This window comes from Idiotropiscis lumnitzeri, chromosome 18 (genome assembly GCF_059441095.1).
Source record: "Idiotropiscis lumnitzeri isolate Australia: NSW breed Sydney's pygmy pipehorse chromosome 18, RoL_Ilum_1.0, whole genome shotgun sequence".
Taxonomy (NCBI): Eukaryota; Metazoa; Chordata; class Actinopteri; order Syngnathiformes; family Syngnathidae; genus Idiotropiscis; species Idiotropiscis lumnitzeri.
The window spans coordinates 8675445-8698803 of NC_142408.1; the positions used below are offsets into that span (position 1 = coordinate 8675445).

At 39.4% G+C, this 23359-nt stretch overlaps 1 protein-coding gene across 2 annotated transcripts; it reads right to left on the minus strand.

Annotated features, from left to right (window-relative positions):
• Positions 1 to 1435: 1435 nt before the first annotated feature.
• On the minus strand, positions 1436 to 22884 carry phf24 (PHD finger protein 24). 2 transcript variants are annotated; one of them, XM_088282114.1, is made up of 9 exons: positions 22600 to 22884; positions 13533 to 13936; positions 11024 to 11209; positions 8119 to 8197; positions 7582 to 7784; positions 6399 to 6565; positions 4660 to 4692; positions 3481 to 3558; positions 1436 to 2642 (listed from the first exon to the last, which is right to left on the minus strand). In XM_088282114.1, exons 2-9 carry the CDS (start codon positions 13932 to 13934, stop codon positions 2546 to 2548), a joined length of 1245 nt encoding a protein of 414 aa, XP_088138240.1. In that variant the 5' UTR covers positions 13935 to 13936; positions 22600 to 22884; the 3' UTR covers positions 1436 to 2545. The 2 variants fall into 2 exon arrangements, with proteins under 2 accessions (XP_088138240.1, XP_088138239.1); XM_088282113.1 differs by lacking the exon at positions 4660 to 4692.
• Between the last annotated feature and the right edge of the window lie 475 nt (positions 22885 to 23359).

Below are 23359 nucleotides of genomic sequence, written 5' to 3' on the forward strand. Positions count from 1 at the left end.
CAGCAGGTGCTTTGCATCAACCTCAATCAAACAGTAATTTACCTTTTTGGATTTATTTTTACTTTTGGGGGATTACAAAGAAATCCAGGGGCCATGCTAATTTAGCAATCAGGATTTTATGTTTTAATTCGGGGAGTTCCAATACGAGTGTGACACGTGAGATTATCAATCACTCGACGTCACTTGATTTTTAGTAGTTGTTTATTTATTTGCTGTAAATGATGGAAAGGATTCAAAAAGGCCGGTTCTTCGTTTGTAGTCTGTGTTGTGCACACCCTGCACAATCAGCACAATCAAGCATGATGCCATTTAGGCTTGTAATTTGTGCTCTAGCGTTAGCAAATCCAGCTGGCAGGTGATGCTAATCAGAGTGAAGGATCATTGCACAGCTGTGCTTCCTTCTTGCTTTGGTCACAATAAAAGGCCATTTGCCTCATACAGATGTTGCCGTTAGTACAAATGTCCAATTCCGATTTTTTTTTTTGTCTATTTACGGCGTTTCAAGTGCCACTGATCCTATGCGTCAATTTGGCCACTTGTCTTTTTGAGTTGATTCGCAGATTCAGTACAGACACGCTGCAAAACAAAAATGTATGCATGGTGAAATACATCGCAACCTCAACATGATGTAAAACAGACAAAGAGGAAAGAACCTCCACCTGTTGACCCACCACCTGTAAATTCATGGCAGTCCGCCTGTTTTGACGCTTACCATATAAACAAACAATTCACATAAAGGGTAAAAAAACAGAAGTAGACAGAAAATATATATTTATATATATATATAAATATATATATATATATATATATATATATACATATATTTATAAATAATTATATATTTATATATATATATATATATGTATGTATGTATATATTTATATATATATATATATATATATATATATATATATATATAGTATTTGTTGTATTAGTTGTATTAGTATATAAGTATTTGTTCTTGTTTGTTACCGTCGTATAGTCATCATTTTTTTTTTGGTACTCAGTATTTGGTTTTTGGACTTGATCTTGGCGTGCACCTTTGGTTCACGCTCATGGTTTTATGTGGCGTCTGCACTGTGATCCATCCTTCAGCTGTTTTTCAACTATTACAGTTTTTCTTTTTGCAGCACATGCAAGGCCGCCAGTTGTCCCATAGGTACAAAGATAATGAATGTAATAAAAAAAAAAACTCACTCTGCTTATTTTATTACAGCATTCATAGATTTCATATCTTTCCAATTACAGAAGCGTCTCTCTGCGTCAGATTAATCCTTTATTAACTCACCGTGGCGCTAAAAAAACCTGTAATCAGGCAAAGTTGGATTTTTGACTTGTTGTTATGACACATGGTTTTCATTTTAAACTCCGTGCCCTTGTATTCATTATTTTATTCACGAAGGGGGAGAGAAGACAGAAACACAAGACCCTCCAGGAGAGGTAATGCCATGCATTTATTTTAGCACTGTGACATCCCTCACATGATCACAATCATAATTTATTCACAAAGCTGACCTCGCTTTAAAACTCAATTGCAAGGCCACACTCACATACACAAAGCTTTCGTTGTTATGCTAGTCGCTGCAGTACCAATACCGTGTGCATCGAAACTTTCACAGACACATTTGTCCGGTTTCCCAACTCACCACGCGCAGCACTCAACATAAAAGTCTCAACGGTGCCGATGTCACGGTTGTTCAACACCGTCTTGCATTTTCATCGCAGATGTTTCCACCGTGTCAAAATGAAGCTCGTCGCACAACGGGAACAAATGTGATGAATGGCAATATATACATGTCACAAACTAGGTCACGTCCATATTCAAACTACATTGGGAAAAAGTAATATTGAAAGATTAAAGGGAAGTGTACATCTGAGGATACACGAATAAATATCGATTTATAATGCATTTATAATAAATTAGTCTAGTTTGTATAGCAGCTCTATCACATATACGTCTGTTTGACATATGTTCTCTTGCCTGCAAGGTAAACATCCTCACAAATGCCTGTCCACGATCAAAGTGTGCCCAAAAACGGAATTTTGCGCGTGCCTCTGAGTGCTGTGATTAACAGTGTGATAGCAAGTCAACACAATGTCATTACAGTAGCAAGGAAATCTCATAAAGACATAATATGGCCCGAAGGAATTAATGCTTGAAAGAGTAACAGCCTGTCAAAGTAATGTACCCGCACGGAGAGGTTAGTTGGAGCCGAGGGCCATCGAGATGAGTGCTTGTCATTTAAAAAGCGCAAACAGCCAAACAGGTTCATATGCATGTACTTTTTCACTCTCGAGGTTTCCAAAACCTCTCTGACTGCCTTGCTTCCTCATCCTGTCGCTCACATTCATGTTGTTGTTGGCTTCAAGATCCCACTGAGGTCAGTCGCTTGAGCCGCGGTCGCTTCTTCGCTTCATCCTGCATGCCTTCTTCGCGGTGTTTTTGCTTGTCATCCTGCAGACGATAAGGAACATCCTCGACCCCCCCCCCACCTCCTCCACCCCCCTCCCATTTTGTCTGCCGGGTATAGCGCAGGGTCCTGGACTATAGGGGAAGGCGAATGTGCATGGCCGAACTATTGGGACGTGCGGCCAAGATGTAGATGGAACTCTCCCTGAGAAAATCCGCCCATGGCGTTGGCCTATTGAACAAAGACGAGATTAAAAACACATTACTGGCCCACTGTCTTCATTTACAAGTCATTCGCTTGTGCCGGCATTGACAATTAAAATGGGATTAAAGTTCATCGATCTAAATTGGAAAATGGTTTGAGAGGGCTTAGTCGATTCCTGAATTTTTAAAAGATGTTTATATACACTGCAAGATATATTAAAAATATAAGAAAACCGTTTTAAAGAATACCATTAATCGTCATTGCCTGCAAAAGCTTTTCATCCGTGTATTAAATTTTCCAGATACTAAAAATGAGTTTAAATCTTGTGATAATTTTAGCAGTGTATAAAGATAAAACAATTGTTCCTCGAACCTCTTTGCCATCATTTATTAAAAACAAAACTCATACTTATTTTGGGGTGATTATTTTTAGAATCATTCTTTTTTTTTTCCCACAAGATCATCATGACGTGCCTGCCCTCTTTTTTTTATTGGTGATTTGTCACAGTAAAAAGTCTGATTTGGACTATGTGTCAAAATGTTCTCTGATGAATATTTATTTAGCCTGACAACTTGCAGAACATCTGCTCCGTCGCACTGAGCGATGTCAAATATGATATTTTAGTCACATCAATTAGATTTATGACAGGGGCAAAAATATTAGAAACACTTTAGCGTGACACAAACGCAGCTCTGCTGACACATTAATAAACACTGGGAAATGATTCTTCTCGCTCTGTCAAAACAAAACAAAACATCTTCAGCTCTTGATTTGTTTCTCATTGGTGTTAAAATACTAAAAGGTTGTCTTCATCTAAGTGCATGGTTGGATAATTTTAAAATCCACAAACTGAAAGTGTACAAACCGAATATCATCAGTCTTGCTTTGTTCGCTGCTGGAACTGGCAGGGCTGCTCTCACAAATGGGCCCAACGTGACTTATACTTGCGTACATACGGAAAATAAGAGACAAAAACACACACAGAGAGACAGATCATTAATTAGCATGAGACATAAAAGAAAAAAAAGCATCCTTTCATGTAAACTGGGAATGCTATTTTGATTTTAATGCTTGTGATGAAAGTGGTGAACTCAAAAATTCAAGATGGTTAAGTGTTAGCATGAAGGGACGATGAAGGAGGACAGCTCGGCAAAATAGGGTCAAGTGCCCATCTCTGACTACCAGTATATAAAAAACTGAGGTTATAATATATAATATAATATAATATTGCCTTTATTAGTCCCACAATGGGGAAATTCGAGATTCGAACCCAGGCCTCCTGGGGAGACTGGGTCCTGAACGCGGCGCCTTAGACCACTCGGCAAATCATTACAAGCGATTGTCAAAATTCAAAAGCCCCCAGTCAAGTGTTTGCTTGACTCATTTTTAAGCCAGCCATGATCAGAATTTGTACGGAAAATCAGGGACACTGTGACGTGTTTACCCGTTTTTTTTCTTTCGTTTACCAATTTAGTGTTATCTTTCCAAAGTTCAAAATATGTCTTAACTATTTCAAACCAGGTTATATAAACACAACACGATATCGCTCTTACTTTTCACTGAGTACCCAAACAGTCTCCCACACCTAAAGTATGAGTCATCACTAGTCTGAATCGTCTGACCTTTAAAAAAAACAAACAAAAAAAACCTCAATTTTATATGCATATGCAATACAAACCGTCAAAAGTGATGATACCTTTTTTGGCAGGATAGATAATTAATGATCCTAAATTAAGGTAGCGTTATGTGTCGAACAAACGTGCACTCACGTGCACTCTATTTAGAGTACCCGCTTTCATTCCGTTTAATTCACATGCCTGCTATGACCCTTAAGTAAGATTAGAAGAGCTCATCATGTGAAGGGCTCACCCTCCTCATGATCAACATCATTCAAGGGGTTGCTTGAGTCCCTTATTGTCGCGTTCTGGTCAGGAGTCAAAAATGGAAAGGTTGTCTGAGCGTGCGTGATAACTAATGTAGACAGAGAGAGAGAGAGAGAGAGTACTTCAGGTGTCGACGCTTTGTCTTGTTGAGTCACACTCACCCGCAATTCATAGGAGCGCAGAGTCCCATAAGTCTGGTCACATGACCAACGGGTGAGCAGGATGGAATGGTGCATGTGAAATAAGACATTAGAACATGTGGATGAAGCACGTGCAAGTTGGTTTCAGTGGTGGAAGTATCCGTAATCAAGGATTGAGTTGAAATATTTGTTTGAGGATAATAAAGGTCATATTGTAAGTATGGATTCTGTTTTTTGATATTACATATAACGGAATATTGGAGAACTAAAGTAATGTATTTTTTTTTCCACCACTGACCCACAGACAATAAGATGGCGAACAGTGAGTATCAACCAATTAGAGAATGTCATATCATGCCCCCCGTGGATCTTAACGTGATAAATGTTCAGTCGTCAGCCACAAAAGCAGAGTTCATATTGCACAATATCGAGCGTGTTTCCTGAAAGCGTTTTGAGACAAATGAATGAGGAATCAATAAAGTAGGGATGAATGCAACAAAGCCCGTCTCTACGACCGTGTCCAGTCCAGTCAAGTCATTCATTAAATGCACGTAAAAAAAACTAAATAAAAACGTGTAGGCAGCTTTATGGCTTTGTAGTTGCATTGAGTTGTGTTGTAATGTCCGATGTGTTTTAACACAGCGTCATCAGATACTTTTCTATTACTTGCTATGATCAGCCTTATAAATCCAAATAAATTCTGGTGTTAATGTGCATTCTTTAATGTAGTTGTAGGACTTTGAACAATGTTAAATATCTGGACAAAAACACCCTATTGTTTTATCTATTTAATAAATTGACATTTAAGGCAGAAAAAAAGAAATAAAAATCACACTATAAATGAAACACCACCACCACAAAACAAATAATTCCTTTAATATAAGTGCATTGGTAAAAGTGGAAATATTTTATTCTACATTGTAAATAATTTGGCAAAGGAAATGGAGGCATCTGTGTGTCCCCGACGACACGGTGAGGCTTTAGCGTGTGCACAGCAACACCCCTCGGTCACACCTTCTGCTTCTATCGTCGCTGACAGATTATTCTTGTCAAGGCGCAGTGTGTTTTATAATGACAATGAAGTTAAAATTGAAGGCATAAAATAGGGGTGGAGAGGGACGGTTGTTCCAAAGATCTTTTTCATGAGGTTATACTGTCAGGTCATACAGACAGTTTCAGCATATATGACAATTAAAAGAATATATATATATATATATATTTTTTTTTTTTTTTTTTTTGGAGATATAGAATCAATCGATATCTTTAAAGCTCAACTGGACGACATGTAAAATAATAAATATGAACAAAAATGATCAATGGGGCAAGACTCGAGTTGTTTTTAACACACTAATCTTGAATGCGGCATGATCTGAATGGTAATGAGATGATGTTTTCTCATCAACTATTACACGGCTAAAACTCCCGGGAAATTACGGTGCTTCTGTATTTTTGTAAGAACGAGGCAAAAATAATTGAATTAGTACCAGTACCAAGTTTGATGGAATCATTAATTTAGTCTGTCATTTAATTGAATTTGATATATTTTAGAAAAAGAAGTCAACGTGAGACGCATTAAAGTTGAAACTATTGCTACAACATTTACCAATATGTAAGATTGTTATAACTCACTAATATCGAATAAAATACGAAGAACACAAGATGAAATACTTTGGTCTCCTGATCGTAGTCAAAGATGGCATTTAAATGAATAATTTCGAAAGTACTGACTGTGTGTGAAGCCTCTCATTTTGTGCACTCACCTCACGTTGCAGGACTGCGAGTCTTTGCTGAGCTTGTTGAACCACGACTGCTGGGCCTGGCGACATTCTGCTCTTGTGATCAAGCCGTCCTCATCCAAATCCAAACCCAGGAACACTAACCGAGCAGTGTCTCTTTCCTTTGCAGTCAGCAGGCGCACGAGTGAATTCTAGAGGGGGGACGCAAATGGGATCTTCAATCACATCATGACATTTGACACGTGTATGCAGGGGAAGATATTAGAATGCGAAAACACGGTTTTATCCTGTTCGGGCATTTGCTAGCAGTTTAAATTCAATTTAAAAAAAATCTATCCAGCCATGCTTTCCTCCATTTTCTGCTGTGTGTAAACTAGAGTTTATCCGATTTGACTTACAGTCAATCACTGGGCAACATTCCAGAACTCTTTCAGTTGGCCATTCACAACTCACACTCACACCTACGGACATTGCGATGGTTTTGTGCAGTAGACCACAACACTGCCAATGATTTCTATTTATTTTATTTTCTGTACATCGTTACACCAATGTGAATAGCATTAAGTCAGAGAAATCTGATGGGAAAAGGCTAGACAAAATGTGACAACAACAATAAATATCATAAATCTATATATAGATTTGAATACATTTTCCTTTATCATAGCCCGATATCAGATCATAGAACCATGTATCGATACTTTTAATAACGTCTTTTTCCCCATAAATGTACACGACTTCACGCGTCACGTGAGCTCCTGTCACGATGCGAAAGTAGCGTAGCAAAAGAAAATGGCGGAAGCATTGTTTTGATCAGGTCTTGTTAAATAAAACGTACATCATTAATGTAACTGGATTGGCTTCAACTCTCAATGTAAATATTAATATTTTTAATAATGTACCTCATTATAGCAAAAAGCAGATGGACTAATTCTAGCATTGGTTCTTATGAGATTGCGAAATACGAAAGCAAAATATGTACTGCGCAAAATCTTTGATTGAATCGAAAATCAATCAAAGTGAATGGTGAATGGAAAATTAAATTGAATCGGGCCCTTGGGTATCGACTCAAATTGATTTGGGAAATTTGAATCCATAACCAGCCCGAGACAATAGCAATTTTTTGTTTTTCTTTGGGGGGAAAATTGTGAGAACAAACAATTAACCTAAATGATGAAATGAATGCATTCCAAATGACATTTTCTCTTACCTCAGTGCGAAACTTTCGCAAGACTGCCAACGATTCAAAGTAGAGAAAGTCAGACCACTCAACGTGACCCTTTTTCTCAGGGTCCAGGGCCGTGAATTGGGCGAGGACTTCTTCCTCTTGCTCATCGGTCAAGTCTTTGTCAAACTGCTGCTTGGATACAAAGTGGTGGTACTGCAACAACTCGTCTGATACCAGGCACGACTCTACGGTGACAAGGGATAATTAATGACATACTGTACACCTTCATTAGTCGCCGCGAACATTTCTCCGATTATAATGAACTTCCCGTGACACATTTCAGACAAAGAAAGGTCTCGTCCCACCACTGATCTATAAAAAAATACTACAGGATAATGAGACCTAGGTAAAAAAAATTAAATAAAATAAAATTTCAAAATTATAGCATTAAATATTATTTCATGAGATATCGTCCTCATTCCCCTGAAAGTGAATACAAGTCTGACTCTTCAGTCTTATTAAAATTCGTAATTGTGTCACATGTACTTAGAGTTTTTCCAGGGTAATTCAGGGACTCACCTGGGATGATCTTACACTGCTTAAAGGTCTCCATAAGGCTGTACATTTCTTCCTCTGTTAACAGTAGGTTCAAATTATCCTGCAAGAAAAAAAAAAGGTGCAGCCGGGATTATTTTATGGTTCATTGGATCACCTCTTTTACAGAGCGACGCAATTCCAAGTGCTTTACACATCAGTCAAAATGTGATATAATAAGACAATGACTAATAATAAAGCAGCATTTAAAGATTAAAAAGAGGTGTGAGTTATATTTATACATATCAAAATCCTTCACTGGAAGTATGTCCTACTTAAAAGAAAAAAAAAAGTCTAAAAATGAATTTGCAAACTAACAGGAAGCCGATATAAAGATAAAAGAGCGAGGTGTAAAGTGGTCTCGTCTTGCGGTTTGAGTCTCTCCTTGAGCTCTAGATCAAGTAACTGCGACATTATTCAAAGTGGACTGAATAAAGCTTCGGCGGCAGCAAATGAAAGTGTCACGGAGAGTAATGAACGCACTGCTTGAGCTGTATTTTTCAAGATGATGAAAAGAATCGGTAACATAACCTCCATTAGCCTTAAATTGTGGTACCGAGTCCAGGCCAACCCTTAATACAGTTTCAGCGCTTGAGCTCGTTCAGGAAGATGCAAGGAATTGGTTGCCACTAGCAAGCAACGTATTGATTAAAAGACGGTGTGTCTGGAATTAACACTTGTGGAACCGAGCACTTTATTGTGACCTTTGGAGAAATGGCCATGAATTGCAACAATGGAATCGCAGCAAGAAATATCTGGCCACATCGATTTTAGACATGCCATTCTCATTCCACAAAGAAAGAATTACATCTCCCTCAAAATAAAGCTAAGAATAAAGTTTTCATTTACAAAGATGTAGTTTGCTTTTCTGGCACGCCATTGTTATGTTCTGACAGTTACGTCTGTGCTTTTTTTTTTTTGTAATCTAAATGCGTGTTTCTCTGTTTAGTTTTTGTTTTTCACTTAAGTGTTATGTTGCGCAGTCGTCCAGATCACATGCAAGCATTTGAAGGGAATGAAAGAAGTCGTTTAATTGGCTGCGACCACTCCCACAGTGGCGCAGCCCTTTCTGTGGCAACTCGACCAGATTGCGCTTGTCTGCCAAATAATATTAGTGGTCCATAGATTGCAGGGGTCAAAAATATTTAAGCAAGAGGCTCGGTTTACTGAATTAGAGGGAGGATCTATTATGAAAACTATTATGCATAAGACATAATTAACGGATCCTTTGATCGCAATTCATATTGCAAAATATCATCTTTTCAGTGTAGCATTTGTGTCGTGTTGTGCAGTCATTCAGCACCCATGCAAGTGTTTGTCTTTTCATAAAAATTTCAACTTGGTACTCACGACAACAAATTGAAAATTGAATTTTATCCAGTGTTTGACATTCTATAAATTATATGGGAACTGCTTTCCTTGTTATTTTCACTTTGTCAAACGGTTCCTCCTTATCTTTAATCCACAGGCGCATAAACATTAAATTGTTCCTGCCAGTGGAACTGTGCCTGCAGAACAATAAATATCAGTCACATTGATGTCAATATGCGTCACATAAATAAAATCTATCCAGTGTTTAGACTTCATATCAGACTGTAAAGGGAAAAAATTATAATTAAAAAGCACCCAAGCGAATAATTATAACGTGAAAATAATAATAATTGAAATAAAACATTTAATTTCATAGAAAGGAGAAAAAAGTAAAAATATCCATTTTGATTTTTCAATACGGCATCGCAAATGCCTTCTGTTTTCGTTCTTTTAAACACATAGCAGACTCTCTCATTTACAAGAATTGGCATTTTGTAATCATCCCAGAAGCAAAGGTTGGGTTGGGACGATGATGATGATGATGATGACGATGATGAGAGAATCTGAAGCCACAAATGCCACAAATACATTTTTTTTTTCTTTCTGGCCAAAGACTGACATTTAAAAGCATCGTCACTCTCTGTCACTGTAACACAAATGTCTTCCGGTCTGCATTCCTCTTTCAGTGAAGTATCCAACAAAAGACAGAGGACCTTTCAGGGTCCTTTCTCAGGGTGGCTGAAAGCCCTCCTAAACCGCCTCTCGGAGTGTATTTGGCATTCAGTTTAATTTCCCAGTGCTGACGGAGCACAGCAATGCCTCCACTTCGCAGTGAAGGGTTCTTGAGCAAAAACAGGAATTAAAACCGACTATAATATTTTTCGAGCGAGGGCGGGATCAGTAAAGACATTTGTTTCTGCATGCAGCCTGAATATTTGTTTGTGCTAAAAGGAAAAAAAAAATAAAAGAAAAAAATAAAGAATTTTAGGGTTTAAGAAAGAATACGTTCAGGAATTAATTGATCGTATTTTGGACAAGTGTGAAAGTGACCCTGCAGATGAAGCTCGTGTGTGGCTCTCATAACTTGCGCCACCAATAGGATAAAAAAGGAGCAGTTTTAGCCGCTGAATCATAATTTATAAATCAGCCAGGTTATAAGCATATCTCTCAATGATGATAAATAAAACCAGACCATGGACATGGCTGGATAATCAAAAAGAGCTTGAACAATAATTTGGAGTGTGTGTTTTTTTTTTTTTTTAATCATTCTTTTCAAAAATTGCTTCATAATGAACACTCTTGCTGAGGGGCCGAACACATCACTGGATCACTCGAGCAAAGAGAGAGCAAGAAATAATTATACAGGGATGATCAACATGAACATTTTAAGCCCTAACGGAGCTGCCCTCCGATAAAAAGAATAATGAAATGCTTATTTATATAGTTTAAAAGCTTCCATCCCTCTATACACTCGTCAACTCCTTATGCTTGCCAAGAAGACATCGTAAATGAATTTTATGTATTCTTAGTGTCTTACGTCATGGAAACTCTTTTCAGAACAACCAATGACGACGCTTACACAATAGTAGCAACTCCAGCCGGTGACTGTGTGAGCGGTGTCTCTCATCTCCTGCAAGGCCTCAGCGCGAAGGTAGCCCAACTCCCTCAGGCAGCCGTCATGGAACACTCGAGCGCAGATCCTGCACGGGTACAGGTCGTCGGCGGTCCACACCTCGCACACGTCACACATCTCGTCGCTCGGTGGCTGAGGTAGAAGAAGAAATGGATTGAAAAATGCGAAGTGAAATATGAAGAATCAATTAGACGATTCATGGTTCCGAAAGAATTGAGTCGCGGCCCGGTACAGTTGATTTATTATTTGATGCTGAAAAATATTTTATTTTGAAAAGGGACCGACTTGCATGTCAAGATGTCCTCAGGAAATACAACCTGTACAGCAAACTACCGCTTGTCCATCGAGAGCCTGCTGACTTTCTGTGTCTCCACCTGGTATAGCAGCTGCACTGAGGCAGACAGTCAAATTTGACGCTTGTTTCACCAATATTTTTATGCCCAAGTCAAGTTCTTCCAATTTGAAGTAGTTGACCTGCCCTGCCTTTAGCAATGCAGTTGATAAAGATTAGCTCGCCAGGAATTTATACTATTTGTTTGTTGGCTCATTATAGGAATGGTGTGTTCCTTTTGACAATTTCCTGTTGCTTCCATTAACATGCAAAAGCCACCGGGCTGTCTCACTCGTGAAAATAACCACGTGATGCGTGGCTATTAAACCCCATCAAAATAAAAATAATTTAAATTAAAAAAAAATTTTTTTTATTAATTTTATCGCTTCTAAAATGCCAAAAGCGCCACTTTGACCACAACACCTACGACTGCCCTCGTGACCTTACTTTCAAAAAATGATGCTGCTGTCCTCATGAAAATGGCATTCGATATTTGACTGGGGGACTAAGATTGTTCAGGAGCAGATTTAACACAAATGCAAATATCTTTTGGTAACTATGGGAACGCACATGCCCATCAATATGTGAGCGGCGCACTGGGATTTCTGTCGCGTTATGAGCCAGTCAAGCTGCTGCCGATGGGTGTTGTGTTTTGGCCTCTGCTGTAGGAATATTGGCTCGTGGATGATTTTCCCTCAGTAATCCTTTTGGGTGACTGAGCTCCCGCGGAATTGTACAAATATGCCAAATTGAATGCCAGTTTGTTTGAACTTGGCGACGAGCTTTGAAGGCCGGACGTGGCCACTTTAAGACTCGCTACTAACCAAAAAGTGGGGAATTGGAACCTATTTGTTAGAGACACTCAATCAATTTCCTTCCCACTGTTGAAGTGCTACTGAGAGATGCGCCAAATTTTCAAGCGGTACACTCAGGCGCAGCTACATCGCTCCAATATTGGATCTTATTTGCGCGGAACTGTCCAAACCTTCGAAAGTGGCCAAAACCATATTTCAATAAAGCGAACGTAGAGCTCTCAACCAATTAAATGCAGACTGTATGTGTTAAATAAAAAGAAGTACAGCATGGTAAATGCGGTCAAACTGACAATGTAGAGCAGGGGTGGGCAAACATTTTGATTGGTGGGCCACAATGGGTTCTAAAATTTGACAAAGGGGCCGGACCAGGAACAGATGGATGGAGTGTTTTGGTAAAAAAAAAAAAAATACATTTAATTTTAAATGAAAGTGAACTAAAGCATGACAACAATATATTTGTCTTTGAATAACCACAGTATTTAGAAAATAAAATATTAACAAGGGTTATTCAGTTCATTTTTTTTCAAGTTCGGCGGGCCGGATTAAAACGTTTAACGGGCCGCATGTGGCCCCCGAGCCGTAGTTTGCCCACGCCTGATTAGAGTATGCCCCTGAAAAAAAATATTTATAGCAACAAAAGGGTGCAATATTCAGACAAAATACCACCACAATAAAAGCAGCATTTGTTCTACTTAACTTGCCAATTTATGCAACAATTAGTCATTAGTTCCAGACTAAAACAACGCCAAACGTCTTGTGGTCTGTGTGGGAACGCTTTGAATCTTAAATTGTCTCTTTTCAAAATGTTTTTATTTTCATTCCTGCCCTGAGTGACATTTCTCAGCACAGTGTTTAGCTTTGAAAATGCACTACCTAATGGTGTCCGTGATCCCGTGAGCTCCAACGTGCTTCCCACCACGTTCTTGCATGCGGGGGTCACCTTGCCGAGATGAACGAAGCGAACTACTCCCCCAAGTCTCCCAACCTCCCAACCTCCACACGCTCCTCCTCGATGCCCTGTGTGGAGTGCTCACAGAAGTCACACAGCTTGTTTGGAATGTAATGATCTTTTTGAACTTTTCAACTTTCTCATATTCCCCGAGAATATTAAGAGAAAAGCTTCAGATTTCCTCGCTGAATCGCTTCGACGGATCGTTCACTGCTGTTGCCATGGTGACTGACATCGTACAAATACCTTTTTAATCCCATGCCTCTGGGATTTAATGCGTGTCAACTTTGTGCTTTCATGCACACTCTACCAATGAGTGGAATCGACTTTTTTGATTGGACGGACGCTATTTATCATTACCTGCTCTTTTTTGGCCAGCTCGACTTCCAAAGGCTGATCGTCATCTGCTTCCCTTTTGGGCCGCACATAAGCAGGCGGCGTGAGCTGATGACTCTTTTTCAGATCTTCCGGCTCCACCCCTTTCCCATCTCGTAACCTGGACCAGGCCTCCTGGTTGACCGAGGCCTGCTGGGCTGCGGACGGGCCGCCGCCACTTTCCGTTTGCCCTCCTTCTTCGTCCTCGGTGTTCTTCTCCTCAGCCCCGGTTGAGGTTTTAGCTGGCACGTCGCCGTCCTCCGCGTCTCCGTCGGCCTGCTTGACAAGTGCCGCGCGGTCCTTGATGCCCGACTGGAAGGCCGAGACCACAGCGGTGCACCTTTGCACCTTGTCCACCGGCTGCTTCTTTGACATGAGCACACCCATGGCTGCACGCAGATGGAGAGAGGAAGGAACACTTGCATGAGTACGCTTAAAAAGCCTGAGGGGGCTCACATAGTAAAGACATCTGTGATCCATTTAAAAAAAAAATAAAACATAGCATCATTTATGCACTTTTACGCCATGCTTTCAGTTGTATTTGCTTTTTCATTTCCTGTCTTTAAAGCTAAAGAAACGTCTACTCCTTCATTTTCCCTCGCAGCAGTACTGCCCTAGATTGCTTCTTTCATTTCCAAAATGACATGATAAACTGAAATAGTCGCACGTGTTTCGGATGGTAATCAAACGGAGTTATCGGGAATTGTGCTCGTCTCAACAAACACAAGAGACTATTCTGGTCGCTGAGCAACGTGTTCTCGCAAGATTTCAATCAGGAATTGTATGAATAGAGAAGCATTATTTGAACAATAATGGTTAGTTAGATTATTTTCAGGCACCTTATTATCACTGCCAGCTGTTATTTTTGCATGGCCAAATCCCCAGAGGGATTCAGATCTTTAAAAAAAAATAAAAATGTCGAGACCTGTTGCAGATGTGGAAAGATTATTTTTTTTGCCATAATTAGAAAATTTTGTTTTCTTCTAATGGCATTGCCTTTTCTTTTTTTTCTTTTTTTTTTTATTTTAAATTCTGAAAAATTCTAATGGCAACCGACTCCACCAAGTAACACAACAGTCAATAATTCTTTGGTAAGATTTTTTGGTACATACAATGCTGGAATGTCTTTCCATGTTTTTAAGTGCAGCATTTCCCACATACGGTCATGAGGAAATGGTGAATTTTTTTATGACTATGCAATTAGTTAAGTACTTTGTCGATAGAACAATTAATATCTGTCAATACAAATTGCAAGCATACATCTATTCCCGACGGTACGTCAAATTGATTATATTCTGATTCAAATACTCTGCAGTTGTGACATTGGGGAAATAAACTTAATTTATTCTACGGCGTAAATCTTTTGAAATGCTTGCTCTATCTCCTCAACAACTGCTGACACGTGGCATATTCAGCTTTGGAGGCCAATTCACTGTCATCATTGTAGGATACGAAAAATATCAAGATTCAAAATCCATTATTTAGACATCATTCTTGTGTTACTCATAAATAAAGTGCCTTCTATCGAAATAGTTTAGAGGAGCTCAATTTGATGTTTGTTCCTCAAAGTCATTTCCAACTATTGGTGTTCCCTTCGCCGCAGCTATCTTTAACCTGCAGGTCAAAATATGCAAATTAACATCCCCTGGTGAAGTCAGCTATTTAATCAGAGTTAAAGAAATCCCAGAAGAGAAACGTTTTTGCCCTTCTCTTTATTGAACCTTGAAAATTACAGATACACAGCATCTGCACATTTCAAGATTAATCGCATTGATTAATTCCAGTCAGCACAGTTATTAGTTCGTGTGGGCTTCTTGCGAGGTTTTGAAATTTTCTCCTGGTACTGCGGCCTCCTCACCACAATCCGAGAACATGCTTTTTAGATCAACGGGGGACTCTAAATTGCCTATAGTTGTGAATGTGAGCCTTGCCTCTCTATATGTACCCTGCGATTGATTGTCCAGAGTATACCGGGCTCCTCGCCCAAACTCAGCTGGGATTTAACACCTTGAGTTGTTTCAGTGCTGGGAGGCGTTTTTGAAAAATAACACTTCTTGAAGAATGATGCAAACTACAACAAATATTGAGGAAATTAAAATCCCTACATATTGCTCAAAATTGGTCCAGACATTTTTTTTAATTATTTTTGTAACTGTGAATACCTTCTTGTTGTGTTTGGGTAGATTGACAGCAACTGATTTGTAAAGCACATTTAATTACAGTGGCAGCTGAAAGAAAGCGCTTTATAAATAGTATAACGCGAAGTAGCAATAATTCAATAACAAAGACAGTGAAAGCAGTCAATTAAAATACAAATGAATGATGCTAATACATTTACGGGAGACTCCTGAAAATAGCAGAACAGAGAACAGTCTCAAGTTGAGAGCCAAATAATAAAAATGCGTCTCAGAACAAGTTATAAAAAGAGACAGTTAGGGAGCTTGCCTAAAATTTAATGGAAGGTCATTCCAGAGGGAAGGACCAACAACGTTAATTCCAAGATTTTATTGAAGTAAATACTGAAAGTTTGGTAGAAAATTGTTGACGGAAAAGGCAAATTAATCGCAATCAATTTTGTGATTAATTAGTTAATTTAATCACTTGACCACACTAAAATAAATGAAAAAAATTAATTAAAAAAAAATATATATATATATTTATAATTGTGTCTTCCAGATCACATTGACTCGGAGGCACGGACGATAGATGTCTTTCAGGTTGATACGATGACATAATCATGTTCATCAAGGACTTTATTCTAATTTCTACTTCTGTAAGACAATGAATTCTATTATTCAACAAAAGGGCGCCGTCCTGGATTGATGTTGATTACATGCTTCTCGTGGGATATGTTTCTTTGCTCCGAAATTCAATCCCATCCATCTTCACTCCACATAAGTGCTCGTATGAAATTCGATCTCATCTGTCAGGAGTGAAATGGGAGTCATTCTCACTCTCTTCCTCCTGGGCTACTCTAATAGCGTACAAGCCCCTCATTTGCGCCCAGGCTGGCGGTGAACTCTTGTACTTTATAGACTAGAGAGGAGACAAACACCCATCTGGGTCACAAACATATCGACGCAGGTGGCGGTCGTTTAGGTTAAAAAAAAAAAAAAAAAAAGCCACTTGATGACTCATTCTTTGTCCAAACAAGTTTAACTTAAATATGTTTTTTTTAGTACCTTAACATCCTGTTTTGGATGTACAGCAGAGCTTTGCCCCCTTTACTCTAAACTTGCTGCCCACTCACTTATTGTGCAGTGCGACACATACAGTAGCTTGTCAACCTCAAGGACAACCTGTTCCTAAAGAGGGCATTAAATTGCGGTTACGGGGCACCCCAGCAGACTAATATCAAACCGACACGCTGAGAATGGTTAAAACACAGATTAGTGTCCGATGAACCCTGAATAACATGACATATTTGACATGCGATCAATATGTTTTTGTTTTTTTTTAATTTGACTGAGTAATTACATAGTAATAACATAACAGAAAGAATATATGGCTGTGAATGATAATGGCGGTGATGCATCGTTGAAAATCTTGTTGCACACTTGAGTACAATGACAATAAAGGGATTTCTAATTCTAATTCTAAAATGAATGAACGTTGCTGGCAAATAAACAGCTTGAAGCAAGAACGCTTTGCCTCTCGTCGTCGTGTTACTGTGAGCTATCTGCCCAACGAATAAACGTGTTATGTCTGTGTTTTGTGTTTTAGTGCTTCACTGCGTGGGTGAGTGTTGGAGCGCGGTGCCTCCTGCACCGCACCTGTCGTGAATTGACTATCAGCTGCTTTTTAGGTGCAGCTGCTTGCGGTAGAGTGCAAATGTCAAACTAAAGACTTCTCTATTTCAGTGAGCTCACGTTTTGCTTGCTTTCTTGTTAATTAGTTTGGGAATTTCTCCTCTGTGCTCACATTTTATTTTTATCCTCTTCCCAAGCGAATATGAAGGATATTGTCATTTTTGTATTTCTTCATTCCATCAGTTTTTATTTAAACTGTGATTTATCTAACATTTGTTTTCTATTACTTTTGTCGAGGTGTTTTTTTGTTCATCTTTTTGTCCCCTCGCCACGGAAATGACACTGACACCGACTAAATATTACGTAGCGTTTTCCGCATGACAATAGACTGTGCTCGAGCGGAGCAAAAATACAGATGTGAATGCTTACTGTTTTATGAATAGTAAAGACTAACACGGATCTCACCGAAAAATTCCTGAACGCTATTTGCTGAAGAGATGCAAAAAATAGACGAGAACTTGACATCTTTGTTAAAGTACCATGGACTAAAGCTGTGCCAGACACCAATTAGATCACGCATCTCAGTCAATCGAATTTTTTTGTTCTGATAAAGGCACCACATAATCGGAAAATCTGAGAACCGTCCCTTCAGGTGATGCATGTAGATGGTTTTACATTCTTGTTCCACACACATCAATTAAAGCAACAATCTCTGGTTGGCCTTCTTCCAATAACATTAAAAATCAGGAACGTTCTTCCTAGGTCACTGGGTAAACTACGATCTTTTTCGATTTTTTTTTGAAGGGACGACACAGTACATACTGTATAGTTGAATGAAGTGATTGTTTTCCGAATCAGACACTTCCAAGACAATCAATATGTATCACTTTCTGAGTAAAATAATGTACTATGCAACCTGCGACAGAGAATGTTTGTAAGCATTACGCACCTCACGCCTATCCCCCCTGATACAATTCCATGCGTCAAGATTTTTGGATTTTGAAAGAATATCATGATGCATAGCTGGAGTGATATCATGTCAGAAGAAAAATAACCCATTTATATTCTCGGCAAACATGCCGACAGGTGAGATGATGGCAGAAGTTTCTGCTGAACAAACGGAACCTTGTCATTTTCAGGTTCACTACTGAATATGAAATAGGACCTCTGTGTTTGCTCTCCCACCTTGTGCAAAGTCGATTCTGACACAAATGGGTCAGTGCTTCGCTTTGATACCTCCGTTTGTCGGAGTTGAGTAACCTGGCAGTTTGTCGCCTCTCAAGCGTGACATCCTCAAGCCTTTGAGACGCTCAACTGACAGCAGGTTTGTGCCGCGCAGCTACTGCGGGAAAATAGAAAATATGGTGATGCAGAGATCATTAAAATTGTCGTTTTCAAGGACTTGGATAGAAGAGAGCACTTGATGTGCCCTATTGACGGAATTTTGTACTTGGTTGACCTCCAACCAAGTGTTACTTTTCAGTATTCTCAACTTTAAATTCCTGCTATTTGAAAAATTTCATAACCGATAAATGGAACGCACCAAATAATCGAAATCATGCTTTTAAAAAAAAATGACACTGGTAAAGGATAAAAAATTATCCAACGTCACAATTTCTAAAAGATTTGAGATGGACATCTTAAAATTCTCTCAAACTTGACATCTGTGTTCTCCTCCCCAACCCAGATGGATCTGAATGATTTACAGGCCTCAGGTTAAAAAAAGATCTTAGCAAAGCGAAGGGAAGCTCTGGCCACTCCTTTCGGCTGATACATTCTGACATAGCCTGACTTGGGAATGTTTTTTTTTTTCAAAGCTGCAATTCGGAATAGTTAGTTGACTCTGACACAGGATCAACACGTCTCTGAAAAATGATGAATGCTGTTCTTCCATTTTGAAAATGTGTCTTTTTCTCCGACAAACCTTCGTGAGAAGGTAAAGGACAAGAGAGGAGGTTCAATACACATTCAGCCTCTTGAGTCCTGTCGGCGCTTTCAGGAGAAGTTTGCTTTGATTAAATATTGATAAATTAAAAAGGGAGGTGAGACCAAAGAACTTGTCAAATCCCCGTCATTTATTTTTCTAATCCTCTGAGAGATATTTTTCTGCTATGTGATTAGATACGACTTAAAATTAGATCCCTCCTACCCCCACCCCGGGCATCATCAATGTTTCATAAAACAAAGCTAACACAGTCATAAAGTCGAAAGTAAACAAATCAATTGGATGAAAACCACTTGTCTAAACCAGTTTAGAAGAGAAACCGTAACCATGACTGTAATCGAGCGTGCCTTTGTGTGTCGAGAAGTTGTTCAAAGGCGGTACGACAATCACAGTCGGGAGGAAAATCACTTGTAGGCTATCAATACAAAATAATCCCAATCAGTAAAATATTCGCAAATTCTTAGCGTCAATTTCATGCTGAATATTTTGCTCTCAATTTTCATCCCTGTTTAATTACTGGTATCAAATGTGCGCTGCGACAGTGGTCCCCAACCATCAACCAGCGGACCGAGGCGCATTGATGAAAGAAAATAAAAAACTTGCACTAATTAGAGTTTCTTTATTAAGGCTGAAATTGATTTAGTTTGATAAAGTGACCATTTTCTCTCTGTTAAATCCATTTAAGGTCGACTCTTGACGCATGTCAAAACGCTAATTGTCTCGTATTACACAATGTTAAACTCACGAGCTAGCAATATGAGTCAAAAACAAACCACGTACGAAGCCCGCTCTGCACAATGTGCGGCAAACAAAATTCCGCTAAAGTTATCAACTAGTTTGAAGCGGTCCGTGGCTGAAAAAAGGTTGGGGACCATTGCTCAACGAAATCTTTTTTTTTTTTTTATGGAAAAAAAGACATGGCTGTAACTGAGCTTTTTTTTTTATACTCTATGACAATAATTTGATAACTAATTAATCTCGGCTTGCTCGGATACTTGAATTGTCTTATATCAAGACTGTTCAAAACCTCATTCCAATCGCAATTTTTTTTTTTTTTTTTTTTTTTACAGAATTTCAAATGTTTAGCCCAAAAATAACAAATTTTCATTCTAGATTTTGCGCAGAAATAGGGGTACAGAAAAAGTCAATTTTTGTGCTGGAGGGTAAAGCGCTGTCTACATGCGTGTCCTGTAGGCAAGTCATGTTTGACGACAAAAAAAAAAACTCAAGTCTCAAAAGCAATATTGTAAATAACGATAAATAACCGGCTGAATGGTTAATACTTTTTTTACTACTTTATTTATTTATTTTTTTTTAGCTTAGCATTGACTTCAGTGATGATCGGTTGAATATGTTCTGTTTGCACATACAGTTAGAAGCAAGTCTGTTCTCTTTTACACTTGGGAGAGGCAAACTAATAAAGTAATTCAAATGTATGTCATATATTTGTAATTTTTTTTTTTTTTTTTAAGTCAGGGTCCGCAGGTCAACATTCTTCTGCAATCCTCTAACAACACACATAACTTTCAGTCCGGGCTCTATTAGTTGTGAGGAACTACCAAAACGGACAGCACAGTTGCGTATGCATGCATTTCATGTCAAGTGGATTCAAAATCTTGCTAAAGCGGACATGGTGGGCATTGCTTCTCTGACTGCTTTCCCAAAGCTGTTGGATGTGACTGGTATGTGCTGATTAGAATCCCAACCAGCGCTCCCTTTCATTCCTTGCCTGAGAGGGGGTTTTTTTCCCCCTTTCCTTTCTTTTTTTTTTTTTTTTTTTATAATGGAATCCCCACAAAGCGTAGCTTTTCATGGGAAAGAATCCACCCCCTCTTTAGCCACTGAAGTGACCCACGGAGTAGGGAAGCAGAGACCTGGAACTAATTCCACTAATGAGGGTATCCAGAAACTTCCAGTGAATGAGTAAGTGGAATCATTCCCGAACATTTAAGACACGCAGTTAAACGAGGTTGTTCAACATGGAGGGCTTAATGAATTCAATTAAAGACGCTTAAACGATGCACTCACCATATTCACCAAAAAAGAAAAAAAAAATGATGCAATCATAAAACTTCTAACTAAACAGGAAGTGTTTTAGGTAACATCTCAGTATTCCTGACTGTTAGGAACTTTTTGAGGAAAATGAAACCAAAATAAAGTAAAACTACATATCCTTCCAAAATGCCAAAGATAGGTTTTTATCTAGTACTCTTTTCAACATCATGGGTATTGCTGCAAATAATAAAATCTTTTGGATACCGAATAAATTTTATTGCTTATATTGCACTGAGCCTGACTCTTTTTTATGTGGCAGTTTAATAGTCATTATTCCACTATTCCTCTTCACCTTCTCTGGAAGCTTGCAGGAATACAAAAACACACAAAACAAAACGAAAGCAAACTCAAACGTTTTGAGCTCAGTGAGATTAAGTCAAATGCGTGACATCACAAATACACGATACGCTTTGAAGTGAAAAAAAAAAACTACCCAAAATATATTTTTTGAAGACAGCAAGTGAAATAAAATGTGAGAATGGCCGAGGAATTTAAATCTGAATGCATGCGTAGTCGAAAAGACATCACATTGGCATTCAGCCGCTGCCAGCACGAAGCATGCGTGTGTGCCAGCTCACAGAATCGGACAATAAACAGCAGCGAAGGCGGATCAGACTGTGGGGATCTGTCACACGCTGAGGCAGGACTCAAAATTGGCTTGTTTGTGCACCGATCTGGGCAACAAGATAAACACGGCGTTGAGAAGGAAGATTGGTGACAGAAAACGTCAACAATGGCTGTTTGAGATACAACCTATTGTGTTTACCGTTGGCGGCAGAATCGCCTCACAACTATCCAGTTGTGATACAACTGAGAAGGAAGGTCATGCCCTCGTAAAAAAAAAAAAAAAAAAAAGTCGAGATGCTCCCACTCCATAACTCTTAGGCGTGGCGAGTAATTACTTTACGTGCAAAGCCAAACAATCCACACCCAAGTGCATGCTGACCTAAATATGCTTTGAGGGTCTATGCTCTCTATGAATGAAAGTACATTCATATATAATTAGAGCTGCAGTGATATGCCCCTTTAAAAGAAACTGCCTTAACACATGCCTTTTTACAACTATAGGGAACAGGACACCTTCTTGGTACCTGAAAAATATACAGTCCTACAATCAACCCTACTGGTGTAAAAAAAAAACAAAAAAAAAAAAGAGCCCGTTTGTAACAGTCTGCAGGATCCTCGACAGAATGACTCCAGAGCACAATATTGCATTCCAATTTGTTATCGTGTTATGTAACATGTTTCACAAAGGTGTGCGTGCGCGCGCGTGCGTGAGCGTGAGCAGCCCGACCGGACTCACCGATAAAGGCAAAAGGATGACGTTCAATACGGACTTGATCACTCCGGTGCCCTCAAACTGGGCCGTTCAGCATGGCAGGACTTTGGCTCGGATGAAGTCAGCGCGCCTTTGCAGGATGAATGGCACAGTTATTCTCTCTCTCTCTCTCTCTCTTTCTTTCTCTCTGTCTCTCTTCTTTTTTTTCTTTTTTTAATTCCTTCGTCTTCCACCCCCGAGTGGAGAATTATGGTAAGAAGCAGCTTCTCGCCTTCACGAAAACGACGAGATGGGGGTCGAGGGGCGTGTGGGGTGTTTGAGGGGGGGGGGGCAGCAGAGACTTGACTTGGAGGAGCAGTGGACAGCTCCAGTGCTGAAATGTAGTTCGCCTCCTTCCGTGGGCTGCTTCGCCAGTGCGTGTGAGCGGCCACGCAGCGCGCCGCTGCTCGCGTCAAGAGGAGAGACCTTGGCGCTGCTGACTCACAGGCAGCCAATCAAGTTGCATCTCGGATTTATAAGCATCCCATCCGGAGCCACCTCCCCACCCCAATCTCCCCCTCCCTCGACCTCAGTGAGACTGTCAAACCACAACGCAGGTTAATAAAGTTGCGGGACGCCCTGATTGGACCGAATCATGCTACTGCGACAAACTAATGACATTAGGGAAGACGCGTCCTCAGCATCCAATTAACTCTTATCACATTTAGGGAGTGACAGGTCAGACTGTGAATTTCTTTTTTAGACTTACTCCACTTTGTATTGCAATAGGGAAGATTATTCACTT

Coding starts and splice junctions, on each gene's coding strand:
- phf24 (XM_088282114.1), bottom strand. CDS start 13,934: ATGGGTGTGCTCATGTCAAAGAAGCAGCCGGTGGACAAGGTGCAAAGG. Junction 4,693..6,398: donor TCGCAGTCCTGCAACGTGAG/GTGAGTGCACAA, acceptor TCATGTGACCAG/ACTTATGGGACTCTGCGCTC. Junction 3,559..4,659: donor TGCGCTCCTATGAATTGCGG/GTGAGTGTGACT, acceptor TATGTACGCAAG/TATAAGTCACGTTGGGCCCA.